The sequence below is a fragment of the Bombina bombina genome, chromosome 4, assembly GCF_027579735.1.
Source record: "Bombina bombina isolate aBomBom1 chromosome 4, aBomBom1.pri, whole genome shotgun sequence".
Classification (NCBI taxonomy): Eukaryota; Metazoa; Chordata; class Amphibia; order Anura; family Bombinatoridae; genus Bombina; species Bombina bombina.
In genome coordinates this window covers 1,034,177,833-1,034,196,046 of record NC_069502.1, presented here as the reverse complement: position 1 = coordinate 1,034,196,046, position 18,214 = coordinate 1,034,177,833, and the positions used below count along the sequence as shown (strand labels likewise).

The window sequence follows — 18,214 nt, the reverse complement described above, 5'->3', positions numbered from 1 at the left end:
ACCTGTCTAACCCTAAGTCTAACCCCCCCTAACTTAAATATAATTTAAATTAAACGAAATAAATTTAACATAATTAATATTTAATAACTAATAGTTACATTGTAGCTATCTTAGGATTTATATTTACTTTACAGGCATCTTTGTATTTATTTTATCTAGGTAGAATAGTTATTGGGTGAGTTTTAGAGTAGGGTTGGGTGTGGGTGTGGGTTTTAATGTTGGGTAGTATTGTTTTTTTTTTTTACAGGTGAAAGAGCTGATTACTTTGAGGCAATGCCTGGCAAAAGACCCTTTTAAGGGCTATTTGTAATTTAGTATAGGGTAGGGAATTTTATTATTTTGGGGGGCTTTTTTATTTTATTAGGGGGATTAGATTAGGTGTAATTAGTTTAAAATTCTTGTAATTCTTTTTTTTTCTGTAATTTAGTGTTTGTTTTTTTCGGAATTTAGTTTATTTAATTTAATTGGAATTAATTGTAGGTAGTTTAGGTAATTAGTTTAATTATAGTGTAGTTTTAGGTGTAATTGTAACTTAAGTTAGGGTTTATTTTACAGGTAATTTTGTACTTATTTTAACTAGGTAGCTATTAAATAGTTAATAACTATTTAATAACTATTGTACCTAGTTAAAATAAATACAAAGTTGCCTGTAAAATAAATATAAATCCTAAGCTAGCTACAATGTAATTATTATTTATATTGTAGCTAGCTTAGGGTTTATTTTATCGGTAAGTATTTAGTTTTAAATAGGGTTAATTTATTTGATTATGTTAAATTTATTTCATTTAATTTAAATTATATTTGTTAGGGGGGGTTAGACTTAGGGTTAGACTTAGGTTTAGGGGTTAATAAATTTAATATAGTAGCGGCGACGTTGGGGTTGGAAGATTAGGGGTTAATAAATGTAGGTAGGTGTCGGCGATGTTAGGGATGGCAGATTAGGGGTTAATAAAATTTAACTAGTGTTTGTGAGGCGGGAGTGCAGCGGTTTAGTGGTTAATATATTTATTAAAGTGGCGGCGATGTCCGGTCGGCAGATTAGGGGTTAAACATTTTAGTTAAGTGTTTCCGATGGGGGGGGGCTCGGTTTAGGGGTTAATAGGTAGTTTATGGGTGTTAGTGTACTTTTAGCTAAGCTAAAACTCTTTAGTTAAGAGTTTTATGTTCCGGCGTTAGCCCATAAAACTCTTAACTACTGACTTTTAAATGCGGTAGGAGTCTGGACAGGAGAGGGTCTACCACTCACTTTTTCAGGCGATCGTAATACCGGTGTTAGGCAAATACCATTAAAAAGATAGGATACGCAATTGACGTAAGGGGATTTGCGGTAAGCTAAAATCGCGGAAAAAAAGTGAGCAGAAGACGCTTTCCTACCTGACTCGTAATACCAGCGGGCGTTAAAATGCAGCGTTGGGACCCCTCAACGCTGCTTTTTAAGGCTAACGCAAGACTCGTAATCTCGCCGTATATGTGTCATTTGTTTTTTTAACTGTGAAAATGGTTAAATCCATGCCTATAGTAGTGCTTCTATTACAATGTTTTGCCGGCCCACTGGGATGAACTATTTTTTTTTAATGACAATTCCAATAAACATCCAATCAGTGTGTGTTTCATATGACACTCTTGAAGTCCAGCCCTTTGAAAGCCCTTAGGAAGCCTATGTAGAAAATGGGTGGGACTGCTCTCTATGTCACAGCCCAGTGAAAAGAGCAATTGAAGAGGGGCGTAGGAACAGAATATACCAAGTAGGATTATAAATCTTGTATTATAAAATATATATATACACTTTTTTTTTTGCTTGTACACTAATATATTTTTCATTGCAAAATTGTTAAAGTATCATCACTTTAACATTCTTTTTCCATTTATTATATATATGAATATTTAATTATACTCACTTTATAGAGATAGTGTTAGTGCTGTTCATATTTTCTAGGTGTCTCTGTGTATAAAGGTACTTTGAGGAAAGGTGCTTTAATACTTGGAGTTGCTAACTGACAACCCTAGAAAAGAGCTGGAGATTTTTAGTTTATTTCTACTAGCCAAAATGTGTTACACATGTAGGCTCTCAAATTAAGAAGCAAAAAAAAAATATTTTTTTTGTTAAAGGTTTCAGAGCACTACAGCACCTTCATTAGTCATGTTTGCCTGATGAAGGAGCCGTAGTGTTCTGAAAGCTTGCAAAATATATATATATATATTTTTTTTTTCATTAGCCTATAAAGGTATCACTTATACAATTTGTTTGTTAATTTAGTTTTTTAAAATTAAGCAGAGAAGAGATAAATACCCAGTGGCATACAAAAGAATGCTAGGGTACAATGGTTTGTGCTGTAAATCACCATGGTTTACCAAATACATAAATTTTCTCCTGTTAGATTAAGGGTAAACTCAGAAAAGGAAGCCTACACTCACTAGGAAACAGAAGCTAATGTATTGACTTAGGCAGAACTGTATACATTCAATACCTTCATGAGCAGTTCACTACAGAGTGCATGTCTGAGAGTCCTATAATATAAGGTTTGGATCAAAACACACTGTCATGAGATGCAGGACGCAGCATAGAAGGTACAATGCTATTTTATTGCAGAGCATAGAAGTATACACATCTAACTTGGTAACTGTGACATAGACAATCAATCCCCTAAACCACGCCCCCCATCCAGTGACATCACTTCCCACTCTCATCACATCTTCCCCCTTTTCAAAGGACAAAGCATACTTTTTTTTCTTTTTGAATACATCAAATAACAAGGTATACAAGAAGCATACAGAAATAGTTTTGTTTAGTATACAACAAATAACAAGTTAAAGAGGATATACATAAACAACATAAAATAAAATCCTGACTTGAACATCGGGGTAGACTACCCTAGTCCACAGTGACCATGGGATTAATCTTCCCATTCTTCTGGTCACTGATCTAACTAGTGTTAATCCCGATATCGGGCTGGAAGTTTCACCACCCTTCCACTTGATGTCATTTTACATGAACTGTCCTCTGATACAGAAGAAGGTGATTGAGAGTCTGCTGGAAGCAAAAAAGTATCCCCGCTGTGATCTTGCTGAGGGGAAGGCACCCCTCTTAAAACAGCGGATCCCACCAGCAGTGGTACTGAGGCATCCAGTCCCAAACTCTCAGGTACTGGCTGAAGATGTTTTCGATTTCAACGTTTGACTGTCCCTCCATCAGTAAGGACTCTGTAGAGCGTCCATATACCATAGCAGGCGTCTTCAATTTCTTCTCATCATCCAGTTTAACTCTGACACTTTGCCCCACATTCAGCTCCTGCAAGGGCCTCACAGAGTGTTTCCTGTTGAAGAAGAATCGATAGCCCCTTTTAGCCTCTTCATCCCTCCTAAGGACCTGGTCCCGAGGAACAGAGCTAGTTGGCTGGAAGACACCCACAGAGGGTAAAAAGTGGTGCAAATATGACGTCCTAGCATCAGCTGTGCCGGGCTAAAACCTGTGGCTTGAATGGGAGTTGCCCTATAGGACAAGAGGGCTAGGTACAGCTCAGATTGCTTCAAAATGAACTTTGCTGTTTGAACTGCCCTTTCAGGCATTCCATTGGCCTGGACTTGACGTAGAATGGACAAAATCATATTCACTGCTGAAAGAACTGAACTCTGTGGAAGCAAACTGCATTCTGTTATTACTCACTAACTTCATTGGTATGCCCCACCGGGCGAACAAGCTCTTGAAACGAGTGATAACGGCTTGACTTGTGATCTCATTCAAGGGTGCAATCTCCAAATACCTGGAATAGTAGTCAATCACGACTAGGTACTTTTTCCTGTGCAGTTCGCACAAATCAGCAGCTAATTTCTGCCACAGGCCTGCAGGCAGCAGAGTAGAAATCAAGGTCTCCCTTCTCAGAGTAGGCTGGCGTTCCCGCCAAAAGGCACATTTTGACACATGGCTTGTGATGTCAGAACTGATCCCAGGCCACCATACTGCCGTAGCTGCCCTTTCTCTGCACTTTGTAATGCCCAAGTGGCCATTATGAATCCTTAACATCTCCTGCTGCATGCTAACAGGAATAACAATGCGGTCCTGGAACAGCACCAACCAATCCAGTTCCGTGAGCTGCAACCTTTCTGACTGGTAAGAACTTAAAGACATCCAGGCTGCCCGGCTCTTGGGCCAACCTTCTTTTATGTACTTAATAACTTCTTGAAGGTCAGTATCTAAATATATCTCCTTTCTTATTTGCTCTAGCTTCCCTGACGAAATGGATTTGGATGCCAGAACTGAATCTACATACACTTTCACATTTGATTCCGTTGAAGATTATTCAGCAGCAGCCAGTGGGAGCCTGGAAAGTGTATCTGCCACTACCAGTTGTTTCCCACGGCACATGCACTGCCTGAACGTTGAACCTGAGCAGCCTCATCAGAAGTCTCTGACATCTTAGGGGTGTTTTGTCAATATCAAAGGAGTTGATTAGAGGGACTAGTGGTTTATGGTCAGTCTCCAGACTAAATTTCTCTAAACCCACTAGGTAACGCTGGAAGCACTCACAGGCCCAAACTTCAGCCAGGCACTCTCTCTCAATTTGGGCGTATTTCAACTCAGCAGCCATCAGTGTACGGGAACAGTAGGCGATGGGCTGTAGTTTGTTCTCATTCAACTGCAGCAGGGCGGCCCCTAACCCATAACTGCTCACATCAGCAATAAACACAGTCTTTTTAGAAGGGTCGTAGAACCACAACACTGGGGCAGACCCCAGCAGGGACTTGACCTGCACAAAAGATTCTTCCTGTGAAGGTCCCCAGATCCAGGAAACATCTTTCTTTAATAACTCTGTGATAGGGTGTAGTATTGTGGATAAATCTGGAAGGAACCTGCCCACATAATTCACAAGGCCCAATATTTGTCTCAGCTCATGTACATCAGAAGGACTTTTCATCTGTTCAATAGCAAGGATTTTATCAGGGTCCGGCTTGATGCCATCCCCATTGATAAAATGCCCAAAGTAACATAACTCAGCCTTCCTAAAATGGCATTTCTCCTTATTTAATTTCAGCCCGGACTCTCTAATGGTCTGCAGCACACAGGTCAATCGCTGATCATGTTCTTCCAATGTAGACCCATACAACAAAATGTCGTCCATGATGACTGCCGTGCCCTCTTTGTCCCTTAGGAGAGAACTCATCTCTCTTTGAAAGATTTCAGGAGCAGACGATATCCCGAAGGGGAGTCTTCAGAAGCAAAACCAACCTACCAGTGTAATGAAGGTAGTCAGTTTGCGGCACTTCGGATCTAGAGGTATCTGCCAGAAGTCGCTGGAAGCATCCAGTGTAGAGAAGAACTTTGCCCCAGCCAATTTCAGAGCCATGTGTTCAAGTGTCGGCAGCACATATCTCTTTCTCTTCACCACCTGATTCAGCCTTTTCAAGTCTATGCAGATGTGTACCTTCCCGTTTTTCTTCGCAACAGGCACAATGGGCGAACACCAGTCAGTTGCTTCAAAAACCTCTTCAACAACTCCCATATTCTTCATACGCAGAAGTTCCTTCTCCACTTGAGGCATGAGCGGGAACGGAATTCTACGAGGGGTGGTAATGCTGTATGGGACTGCATCACCTTTAAGTTATATTCAGACTGGGTTGCAATTTAGTAGGCCCAATTCACCAAACATGTCTTCTGAAATCTCATTCACTCTGGTGACCAGGCCCAAACCACAGACTGCTTTTCTGCTCAATAGGTTATTACCACACTGACCTCTAATCACATGTACCCACATGGTGAATGTCCTCTGCTTGTACTTGCAGGTGGCAAGAAATTTCCCTGCACAATCAATGCGGCCACCAGGACTATGAACTTTTGTTGTAACTTTTACCAGCTGAGGCTGTCGAGGCAGTAATGAATGCTGCAAGGGACATAACAGTGATGTCTGCTCCTGTGTCAATCTTAAAGGCAACTTTGGCTCCCATTACAGTAAGAGTAACCCGCCAATGTTAATCTGAACCAGACCGTTCAACAACGGACCCTACAAAGGACACTTCTTGACCCTCCTGGTCACTATCTACCTGCATCTCCTAAATTTATTCAGTTTTACACGCCACTTCAAAATGGCCCATTCGGCTACATTTTCTACATCTTTTGTTTTTAGCAGGGCATACAACACTCTGATCATGGGTACGGTTACACCGCGTGCAGCGAGCATGCTGCGCCCATTCGTTTCTGGGCTTATATATTGCCCTTGGTCTACCGCTCACACTGTGTCTTTCACTAGCAGCTCTCCTGAACTGCTGCACTTCATCCACAATACTCTCGGACCTCAGATCAGCACTTTGATTTTTCACCAGTTCACTCTGGTGGGCCATCCTAATAGCCCCATCCAATGTTAAATCAGCCTTCAACTGTAGCTTCAGTGAGACTTCAGCATCTGCAATTCCTATGACTAGTCTGTCTCTGATTTGCTCCTCTTTAGCAACACCAAACTCACAGAATTCAGCTAGTTCATACAGGCTGCACACAAATGACTCCACAGACTCCACAGCAATCCTGAAATGTTGAAACCGCTGACACCATGTGAGCCAAACTGCAGGCTGAGAGAAATCAAAAGGCTCAGGTGGGGTAAACTTCGACATCGTCATTAATCAGAAAACAGAAGCGCAGGCAAGTCTTCTGACACCATGTCATGAGATGCAGGACACAGCATAGAAGGTACAACACTATTTTATTGCAGAGCATAGAAGTATACAGTTTGTGCAACACATCTAACTTGGTAACTGCGACATAGACAATCAATCCCCTAAACCACACCCCCCATCCGGTGACGTCACTTGCCACTCTCATCACACACTCTGCATTCTGTTTTGCCTTTAAAAAACAAAATATGTCTGTATCTCTTTCTTTATACCCAATGTGAAAAATAGAATTACTTTACCTAGTGTCTAGTGCTACAAGTGATTGTCATGTTTAAGGCAATCAACTGTATCTTAAAGGGGCATGGAACCTGTATTAAGAAAAATTAGATTGTGCCTCCAAGTTCTGGATGTGTCAAAATATAGTCTAAAGGCATCTGCCCTTCCCCAGAAAAATCATTTATGAAGTCCATGGGCTCCATTTATTAATGGTCGGGCAGACATGATTCGCTACCATGAATAGGTCTGCCGGATATGGCTGTATCAAACATTGCACAAGCATTTTCTTGTTTAATGCCGCCCCTGCACACAGGCGGACAATCAGCCTCAAGCAGGATCTTTCAATCATTACGAATGGGTTGGGATGATTGCACTCTGCCACCCCCTGAAGATAGTTGTGCATATTTACATTCCAATGTTCTTCACATAGAAAAAAAAATATTTTTATTTTAAATATATATATATATATATATATATATATATATATATATATATATATATATATATATATATATATATATATATATATATATATATATATATAGTAAAAATAATACAATTCATTAAAAATTATTTTTCATGGTTAAATGTATTTGAGTGGAGAGGGCTCCAAAAGTGTACGTGAATATGTGTGCATATATATATATATATATATATATATATACATATATGTTTGTGTGTGTATACATGGGTATATATGTTAATATAAATGTATATACATATATACACATATAAACACATAAATATACATATACAGGCATATCTCTGAAATATTGCGGGTTTGGTTCAAAATCACCACAATAAAGTAAGTATCGCAATAAAGCAAGTCACACAAAGTTTTTGGGTTATGTTACATTATATTTACACTATACTCTAGTCTATTAAAGGGCCATGATACCCACATTTTTTCTTTCATGATTTAGAAAGATAATGCATTTTAAAACATCTTTCTAATTTACTTTTATTATCTAATTTGTTTTATTCTCTTGATATTCTTTGCTAAAAAGCATATCTCAATATGCTCAGTAGCTGCTGATTGGTTGCTGCACATAGAAGTCTCATGTGATTGGCTCACCAATGTGTATTGCTTTTTCTTCAAATAAGGATATCTCAAAAATTAAGCAAAATAAATAATAGAAGTAAATTGTAATGTTGTTTAAATTTGTATGTTCTATCTGAATCATGAAAGAAAGATTTTGGGTTGAGTGGCCCTTTAAGTGTGCAAGAGCATTATGTCTAAAGAAACAAACTACATACCTTAATTAAGAATACCTTGTCATATAACGTACACCTTTTAACCCTTATAAACATTTTTTATATTTATATTATATATTTTTTTTAATTCTTTTTATTAGAGAAACAAACAAGAACAATTCACATACATTAAATGCTAATAAAGATATTGTTACATAGAATGTGAAGCTTGAAATATTAGACCACATATAGGATGATTTGGAAATAGTCCAATGAGATATATAGATTACAAGTGGCGCTATTTAGTGCTCCCACTTGAGTGCAAACTTTGCTAAGAGTAAGCTTTTTGCACATTTCAGGTAGCGTGTGTATTTCAAGTTGAAAGAACCCGATGCATGCTAACTTGAAGACTTAGAATATTGTGACCGCACTAACACATTCGCCCTATAAACTTCAATGGAGATGTAGAAGAAAAAACCTAACATCACTTGTGCACTAACCCTACAGGAGTAATTAATATATCACATTTCACTGTTCTTCACATACAGGAATATGTTATTTTTATTGTAAATGCATAGTTCTATTTATATCTGTATATACCTAAACTTGTATATGTATTCCATTAGATATATAGGTATAGATATTTTACATTAATATTATTATATATATATATATATATATATATATATATATATATATATATATATATATTTCATAATAAAAACTAAAAAATGTCTATGTGAAGAACATAGGAATGTAAAAAATTGCATAACATGCTTCGTGCTTTAGATTTAATGCAGTGTCGGGTTAACGCACATGAAAACGTAGTATCTTAAGGTGCGGTTTTGAAATATGAAATATAAAATATAAAAAAATATTAATAATAATTAAAAATCATAGATACTGTAAAAAAAATAATATATATATATATATATATATATATATATACACTATGATTTTTTTTTTTTACAGTATCTATATTTTTTAATTATTATTAATATTCTTTAAAATTTTATATTTAATATTTCAATTCTTATATCGCACATGCGCTACTTATAATCTAGCCCAAAGTCTGATCAAAAAGTGTAAATGCATCTCCATTTTTAACATACGAAGAAAACATAGATATGAAGAATTTAAACAATACAATATAAACAATATCACATAAGTAATGTATTCAAGTTTAATTTAGCTTATAAGTTTATTGCTAGTGAAACAATAAGTAAATTTCAACTTTCAATTGATAGGATAATTCTGACCTTCTAATTATAATGCTATAAGCAAAATAATTCCACTTAAATTAGGGTTGCCCATTACTGAATCATAAGGAATAACTTTTTCAGTTATCAATGTGAAATTAAAACTGAGCTTTCTTACATAGGAATCTAATATTGGCTGCATGCTAAGATCACATTTATATAATAATAGGAGCAAAAAGATTAAAATATACTAGCTTTCAATAGTTTTGTATTATGCTCATCGTGCTTATAAATAATGGTGAGGATGGTGCAAGAGACATACGTATGATCATATTTGGGAACTAAAGTATTTATAGCATTTATGCTAAATAGAAATATTATTTGAGCATAGTAGAGGAGGATATGTTGCAGGTTACATAAATCCCAAACATACACTCCTCAAATCAAAAAGTATTTTAGAGTAAAAACAACAGCAGTAGTGATAATATATTCAAAGAACAGTATAACTAATACAACATTAAGAAATACAGGTAACATACAAATAAAACAAAATAAAAGCTCTGCAACCAGTTCCTCGAGTACAAGTTTTGTAAAATCCGCCATCTTGGGTTCCTATAAAGCATTCTCAATGCCTCCAGTTGGTGAGAGCTGATGTTCACTCTCCAGTTGTCTTCATTTGTTTTTTTTTTGTTTTTTTTGTTTTTTTTGTTAAAGTGTAGCTTTAATTGAGCTTGCATTATTTAACACTTGACCCACTTTCAGATTTTAACAATTTCATACAGATTGTTTCAGTTGAATAAGGCTGAGCCATATTAACATACATAAAATATAAGTGTTCAGTCACGTCTAACAATGCGAACGGTTGTAATTACCACCTGTGGAAGTATCCACTTGCAGGATCCATGTATGACAATCTGTTTTCTTTACAGATCTTTCATCAAACCATGTTCATTTAGTGTCAGTAGGGCCATTTGACAGCTCTGCCACTTTTTTTTTTTTAATAAAGTTCACAAGTTTATCCCAAAAGGTGTACAAAAATACAGTATAAACATTTAATTCAGTACAAAATACAGCAGTCAGCAGCAGGTTCAAAGACATATATAACAAAAGGACAAACTCTAGTGTAAAGTGACAAGAGTGAGGTATAAAGCGGTTACCACCATATGCCCCAAAGTTCCCCTCAACAAAGGCAACAAAACTACACTCTAGACCGAGGTAATCACTGGCAAAAGTTCTTGATAGCCTAAAGTGATTAGGTTTAATAAGAACGGTTATACTTACTGAATATGGCTTTGCTTGAGGTGCACAACACACAAGGGTTGTAAAGTCACAAGAGTTCAGAACTCTTCCATATCTTATTATAGAATGTTATTTATCTTACTCAACGGATTTGATTTTCTGTACTTAATTTATATTTGAGCCACATGCTTTAAGTGTAAACTTCTCGCAGTAATCAGGGTTGCTGTTAGTCACTTTGCTGTTACCAAAGATGGTTGCACAGCATTGCATACCAGGGGTGATTGTCCTCTCTGGATGCCAAAGTTGAGAAAAAGAAATAACTGCAGAGAGATTACATAGGGTCTCTTGGAACAACATCTATAAAGCTCATTGCTCAGCTTCTCTCCACTTAAGAGGGAGATAGATGCTAGGCACTTAAGTGACCCCCCCCCTTTAATGCAAGCCCAATTTAGCAAGTAACAATTCTACATTAACAAAAACTAATGGCAGCTACCTTCCAAATCATGCTCCACCCACAGATTTGGGACCCGTAACAAAGCTAACTACTATCAGTAGAAAATTATACAGTGTCAACAAGTTGAAGTTGGGCAGTCAAAAAAAAATTAACATTTGATTATTCTGGAAGCTTCAAAAGTCTTACAAAAAGGAAAGATATTGTCTTAAAGTGCTTTAAATTGAACTGAAATCATCAGGCTCTGAAATATTCAGTTCTACCCGTTACTTGACTGTTCAAGATAAACTATAGTCATACAGTTTTCATGTTTCAGGGTTAAGTAGGTAGAAAAGGTTCCACCAACATTTGTTCACACACAAAAACTATATATAATAGTAATACCCTTGTGGGTCTAATCATCAAGGACATTTAGTGAGGTCACAACAAAGCTGCCAACTAGATTTTGCTCAAAATCAGAAGTTAGCAAACTACAGTCCCAAAAGATATGTAACCAACTGGCTGACACCAGACAGGGCCAGAACAAAGATCACTGGAAAACAGGACAATCCATCATATCCAACAGTGTTCTAAAGTGGTAGTTTTATGCTTGTGTTCAAAGTTTCCCAAAAACAAAAATGTGCAAATGTGCCAGGTACCCTTTCACACATTCTCAACGGTCCTTAAGTTGGGAGAGCCGCCGCAGTAGCTGCTGGTGTCGAGACCAGAGCTTCATTTTTTCCTTTAACAACCTCTGTTCCTCACTTACTAGGCCCTCCAAGTACTCTGTGGCTTTACTTAGAACCACAACTTTTGGTGTCTTTGAAGTTTTAGACAAGCCAGGAACCTCGTCTCTTAACTCCTGGAAACGAGAGCGCAGATCATTTCTTCTCTTACATTCCATGTAGTTGTGATTCTTGCGTTTGACAAGATCATCACTGTCTGAGCCTCCAGAAGGAGAAGAAACAGGAAGGCTGCAGGGTAAGGAGGGAGAGCTGACCTCATTTGATTCTTCCTCATTTGGAGAATGTGGTGGTTGCTTTGGGGAAGGAGGGCTTGGTTCTGGAGGAAGACGGGCAGCATAGTTATGTTGTTGTTGGTGGATAGAGATATGGAAGAGTTTGGTCACAGTGTCCAGTGGATCAGCTCTCACAGTGATCGTCACAGGCTGACGACCATGACAAGATTTCCTCTTCCCCACTGTTACTACATCAATCTCATCATCATCCTCCTCATCATCTGCAAAAATTAAGACTGCCAAAGATGTCCTTGTGCGTCACTTGACTCATGTGGGCACAGTTCAAAGCACTCTCGTTCCAACCCACTAACGCTCTCTCTCTACATTCTGATGTTCTGCACACACCACAAGTCTTCTCCACATGTCAGCCTACTTACCCGAGTCGCTGGTGCTCTCTGATCCTGAGGAGTGTGGGACCTTTTCAGGAACTGCTGCAGGTGTAAGAACTGCAGGGACATTTTGCTGTAGAGTATTAGTCCCAGACGCTGACTGTTCAAAATCAGGAGCAGTTTTGTGGGCATTTGGTGCAGTTGAAAGTCTTTCATTAATTACCTTTTCAAGTCTCTCTCTAGTGGAGAATCCACTCCACATACAGTATTTAAGAAGGACAACAGAGCTAAAACCTGACAGCTTCACTGGAGATTCCCATTCTGTACCCCAATCTGTAATATCACTCCCAGAGCATCCAGAAGATAGTTGACCACCAGGCACTAGCTCAAATTTTTTCCATATATCCTCACTGGGAGCAATACATCTGTAATAGTCCTCCTTTAGATCATCATCATCATAGAAATAGTGGTTGTTGAAGCCAAAATCCATTGTCCACTTAAACCCCCTGCTCGCTCCTCTTTCTCAGGACACACAGAGTCTGGTCCCAGTTGTTGTCTTCATTTGTAGCAAACAGTCTCAAGTTAACTGGTCCAAGTAGCAAAACTACTGAGGATGTGAGCCTGGGCTTGTGTAGAAGTACTTATTATTTACTGTATTGAAAAGCTCGATTACAGAGCTCTAACTCTATGTTGCTGTCAGGTTGCCCGCCCAATGAAAGTCCACATTAAATATAATTTATCAGAAAATGGATATATGAGTGTAATATTTTATTTTAATGTATTTCTGTTGTGCTTGATTCAAAAAAATGTTAACCCTTACACTTTGCACTAGGTTTTAAGGCGACCTAATCTGTTTACTTTTGAGCGCAACTGTTTACTTTTGAGCGCAACTGTTTACTTTCAACTTGTAATAGTGCAGTCAGTATATTTCTGCTTTACACATATTTTAGTTAATATTTTATATTTTTTTCAATCTACTTAAAAAGCTGAACACCTTGCTCCAGAAAAGACTGCAGTTAAAATTACAGATCTCAGTTACTACCAAACATGTGTAATAATTACTGTGATCTTGTCTACATATGGTGTTCATCTTCTGACAATCTGAACATGATCAGATAGATGCAGAGTGTTAAACGCTTCTTGGAATCACACAAAGAAAATGAACAAGCTGTTAAATTGTTTCAATACTAACACATATTTCAAGCGAAAGCCATTATGGCTGTTTATAATAAATCTGTAAAATGCTAGGGACCTAACTAAGTTGGCTTAAAGACATGAAAATGAAAAAGTACTATTATATCATCTAAGTGACAGCATAAATCTGATTTATGTTCAGTTGTCATTTTAATCTCTGATAAACTGTTTCTAATCTTTGAAACATATTTGTAATGTATATATCATACAGTATATAGCTGTGATTTTGGTGCATTCATTAGATCAAGACTGTCCAACACGAGGACAAAGGGCCAGGGCTATTTGCATTCTAAATTTTGCTGGACAAAAGAATGTTGATACAGAAAAAAAAAGAATTGGAAAACAAAAAAAAAGCTAATATTGTTTTTGTACTGCTCATTTGAAGTTTGTCTATATGTTTGTACAGTATATATATATATATATATATATATATATATACACATATAAAATTAAGTTTTTTGCTCGGTGTTCCCATGAATTAAATCTAAATTTCGATTAGATATAAAAGAATACATGACAACCAACGGCTTCAGTTATTAGAGTCAGTAAGCAATCTATAAAGTGCAAAAGGGAGAGTTGTGTGAGATTTTCATGATAGTAGATGTAGCTTTTATTGTTAACTTCTCATTTCATACTGCATGAAGCGTAACTAGGTATCAGCATCTGGGTAAACTCTGAGATTGGCACCTAGAGAGAGCCATGGTCCTCGGACTTGAAAAAAGGAAGCTAAATCAGCTTTTTTTTCTTTAAATGCTGCATAGCAGCAGCTGTGACACAGCCCCCACATACTACTGGTAACCTTTTATGTCCCTTTAATTATTCAATGTCAAATTCTGTAACCATGTCAAACTGCACTGAAACACAGCTGCACCAAATCTGAAGCTCAATATCTGAATACTGCAATGATATAACACACTAAAAATCAAATCCTACACTAGCAAAATTTTAGTAGAATAAATTACTTACATTCAGGGGCGAAACTACAGGGGGTACAGAGGTTGCAGGTGCGACTGGGCCCCTGAGGGTGGGGGCCCAGCTTAAAAAAAAAAAATCTTTTATATTTTTTTTAATATAAAAACGTTAACCTACCACTGCCTGCACTGATATCATGTGAGTGTGACATGACTACAGGGGTTAGTGTTTCTGTTTTACCAATTGGTGTTTATGTGTGTGTGTATGGTGTGTGTGTGTATATGTATGTGACTGTGTGTGTAGTTATGCATGTATGTGTGTGGGTGTGTATGTTTGTGGAACCAGCAAATTACAGACCTTGTTACTACAGCATGGGGGGGGCAGGGGGTAAACAGTGTCACTATACAGTACCACTATATACAGTATGGGGGGTGGACCATGTCACTGACTACTGTGGTCACTTTAAAAAGTACTGGGCGGGTAGGGTCAGGCCAGCCATCTTACTGGCAGATTACAGACTGTGTCACTAACTTACTATATACAGTACTAGGGGGTTAAATAATGTCACTATATATACAGGGAGTGCAGAATTATTAGGCAAGTTGTATTTTTGAGGATTAATTTTATTATTGAACAACAACCATGTTCTCAATGAACCCAAAAAACTCATTAATATCAAAGCTGAATAGTTTTGGAAGTAGTTTTTAGTTTGTTTTTAGTTATAGCTATTTTAGGGGGATATCTGTGTGTGCAGGTGACTATTACTGTGCATAATTATTAGGCAACTTAACAAAAAACAAATATATACCCATTTCAATTATTTATTTTTACCAGTGAAACCAATATAACATCTCAACATTCACAAATATACATTTCTGACATTCAAAAACAAAACAAAAACAAATCAGTGACCAATATAGCCACCTTTCTTTGCAAGGACACTCAAAAGCCTGCCATCCATGGATTCTGTCAGTGTTTTGATCTGTTCACCATCAACATTGCGTGCAGCAGCAACCACATCCTCCCAGACACTGTTCAGAGAGGTGTACTGTTTTCCCTCCTTGTAAATCTCACATTTGATGATGGACCACAGGTTCTCAATGGGGTTCAGATCAGGTGAAAAAGGAGGCCATGTCATTAGATTTTCTTCTTTTATACCCTTTCTTGCCAGCCACGCTGTGGAGTACTTGGACGCGTGTGATGGACCATTGTCCTGCATGAAAATCATGTTTTTCTTGAAGGATGCAGACTTCTTCCTGTACCACTGCTTGAAGAAGGTGTCTTCCAGAAACTGGCAGTAGGACTGGGAGTTGAGCTTGACTCCATCCTCAACCCGAAAAGGCCCCACAAGCTCATCTTTGATGATACCAGCCCAAACCAGTACTCCACCTCCACCTTGCTGGCGTCTGAGTCGGACTGGAGCTCTCTGCCCTTTACCAATCCAGCCACGGGCCCATCCATCTGGCCCATCAAGACTCACTCTCATTTCATCAGTCCATAAAACCTTAGAAAAATCAGTCTTGAGATATTTCTTGGCCCAGTCTTGACGTTTCAGCTTGTGTGTCTTGTTCAGTGGTGGTCGTCTTTCAGCCTTTCTTACCTTGGCCATGTCTCTGAGTATTGCACACCTTGTGCTTTTGGGCACTCCAGTGATGTTGCAGCTCTGAAATATGGCCAAACTGGTGGCAAGTGTCATCTTGGCAGCTGCACGCTTAACTTTTCTCAGTTCATGGGCAGTTATTTTGCGCCTTGGTTTTTCCACACTCTTCTTGCGACCCTGTTGACTATTTTGAATAAAACGCTTGATTGTTCGATGATCACGCTTCAGAAGCTTTGCAATTTTAAGAGTGCTGCATCCCTCTGCAAGATATCTCACTATTTTTGACTTTTCTGAGCCTGCCAAGTCCTTCTTTTGACCCATTTTGCCAAAGGAAAGGAAGTTGCCTAATAATTATGCACACCTGATATAGGGTGTTGATGTCATTAGACCACACCCCTTCTCATTACAGAGATGCACATCACCTAATATGCTTAATTGGTAGTAGGCTTTCGAGCCTATACAGCTTGGAGTAAGACAACATGCATAAAGAGGATGATGTGGTCAAAATACTCATTTGCCTAATAATTCTGCACTCCCTGTATATATATATATATATATATATATATATATATATATATATATATACAGTAATAGGGGGTCAGACCATCTCACAGACTGTGGGCACAGGGTACCTCTTTTGCAGACATGTAATCTGATTCACATTTTTTTCTGTGTTAAATGTAAAAAAAAAAAAATGTATTAAATTCACCTTTTTTGGAGGGGGGAGGGGAGGTGGGGGGGCCCTTCTTAGATTCTTGCACCTGGGCCCTGTGGTTTCTAGTTACGCCTCTGCTTACATTGTTTGAAGAAATAGGCAGTTCACAAAAACACCACTGTTAACATTTTATACACCTTACTTAAGGCCCAATTTATGAAGCTGCATAAGCTCATGTGAGCCTGGAACCGAAAGTAAAGGAGCAATGATCGTGCAAGCGAAGCGGTGTTGCGGATGTGCGCGCTCAGTGTGTCCTGCTTTTCATCTCTGAGCACTCTGCTACGTCAGGTCGCGTAGCTGAGTGCTCAGAGATGAAATATCTGAACTTCAGAAGCGGTGCGACGCAAAGCAGCTGCTTCGCCTCGCGCTGCATCGCTTGCAGTGTGTCACAGTCTTTAATGTGTCCAGAACTTCAGAGGTTGCGAACATTAGAAAACCTAAACTTGTTAACCTGGAATGAATGACAATCCCTGCGCTTGTACAATTGGTTGCAGGAAAGCAGGGGGTTTGCACGAGCGATTGCTTGTGAAATCTTACACTCTGGCAGCTAATGCTGCTCTGGAGGTCTTAACCCTTTAAGGACACAGCTTTCTGTTTGCTCAATTGTTTTATGACGGAAAAATTCTGTCATATGTCCTTAAGAGGTTAAAAGCCTGCGGACAAGTTATCTCTATGAGAACCTCTTCCTCAAGCATAACATAAATCTCGCTCATATCTTATATGGCATAGGTAATGCCAAATTACTGACCGATGCCAGTAACCAAGCCTGTGGGGCACATGTGATTGTATAACGTAAGTAGCAGGGATTTTAACTTGCAACTTTTATATAGGTCAAGTGAGCTGTATCTATTACTGGGAACCAGATAATGTATTTTCCAGGAGCTCTTAAAATTCCAACTGTATTGTGCACCATCACCTTACAACATTGCATCTTTTTATATCTCACACATTTAACAATTTCTATTCATCAGGTTTGAGGAATAGTGATTTAAAACAGGTGGTTGGGAGAATAAATTTAGTGAAAGAAATCTGGGGTTTCCTTGTACAATGCTTATAAGGATATAGCAATCCATGAGAAAAAAACTTTAGTTGCAGAACATATTCTCAAACAATATGAATAAGGTCATGTATTTGTTTAAATGCAGAATAGATAGGAAATTTGAGTCCTGAGGTTTACTGACATCAGCATACAGGACATAACAGATGACATCATGAATTACATCATTATTGGCAACATTGATCACATGACATACAACATCACCAGTGACATGACATACATAATCAGGACTGAAATTCCCTCAACTTTATCGTTCTGTAAATGGTAAATAAAATGCATCTGGAAAGATACCAACAGAGTGAAGTACTGTTTTAGAAGAAATAATACATTTCACACTTTAACAAGGTTTTTGTGCACTTGAGGAATAATATACACATAGCATTTCCTAACCTTTCAGTGAGAATACTGTTTTCAAAAATTTATTTTATATTTTTCATAGAATATACACTAG

General features: G+C 37.9%; 1 protein-coding gene across 1 annotated transcript; it reads right to left on the bottom strand.

Moving 5' to 3' along the window:
• Positions 1-11,611: 11,611 nt before the first annotated feature.
• LOC128655757 (protein L-Myc-1-A-like) lies at positions 11,612-12,775 on the bottom strand. Its single transcript, XM_053709329.1, has 2 exons — positions 12,334-12,775; positions 11,612-12,177 (listed from the first exon to the last, which is right to left on the bottom strand). The coding sequence occupies exons 1-2, from the start codon at positions 12,773-12,775 to the stop codon at positions 11,612-11,614; spliced, it is 1,008 nt and encodes a 335-aa protein (XP_053565304.1).
• Between the last annotated feature and the right edge of the window lie 5,439 nt (positions 12,776-18,214).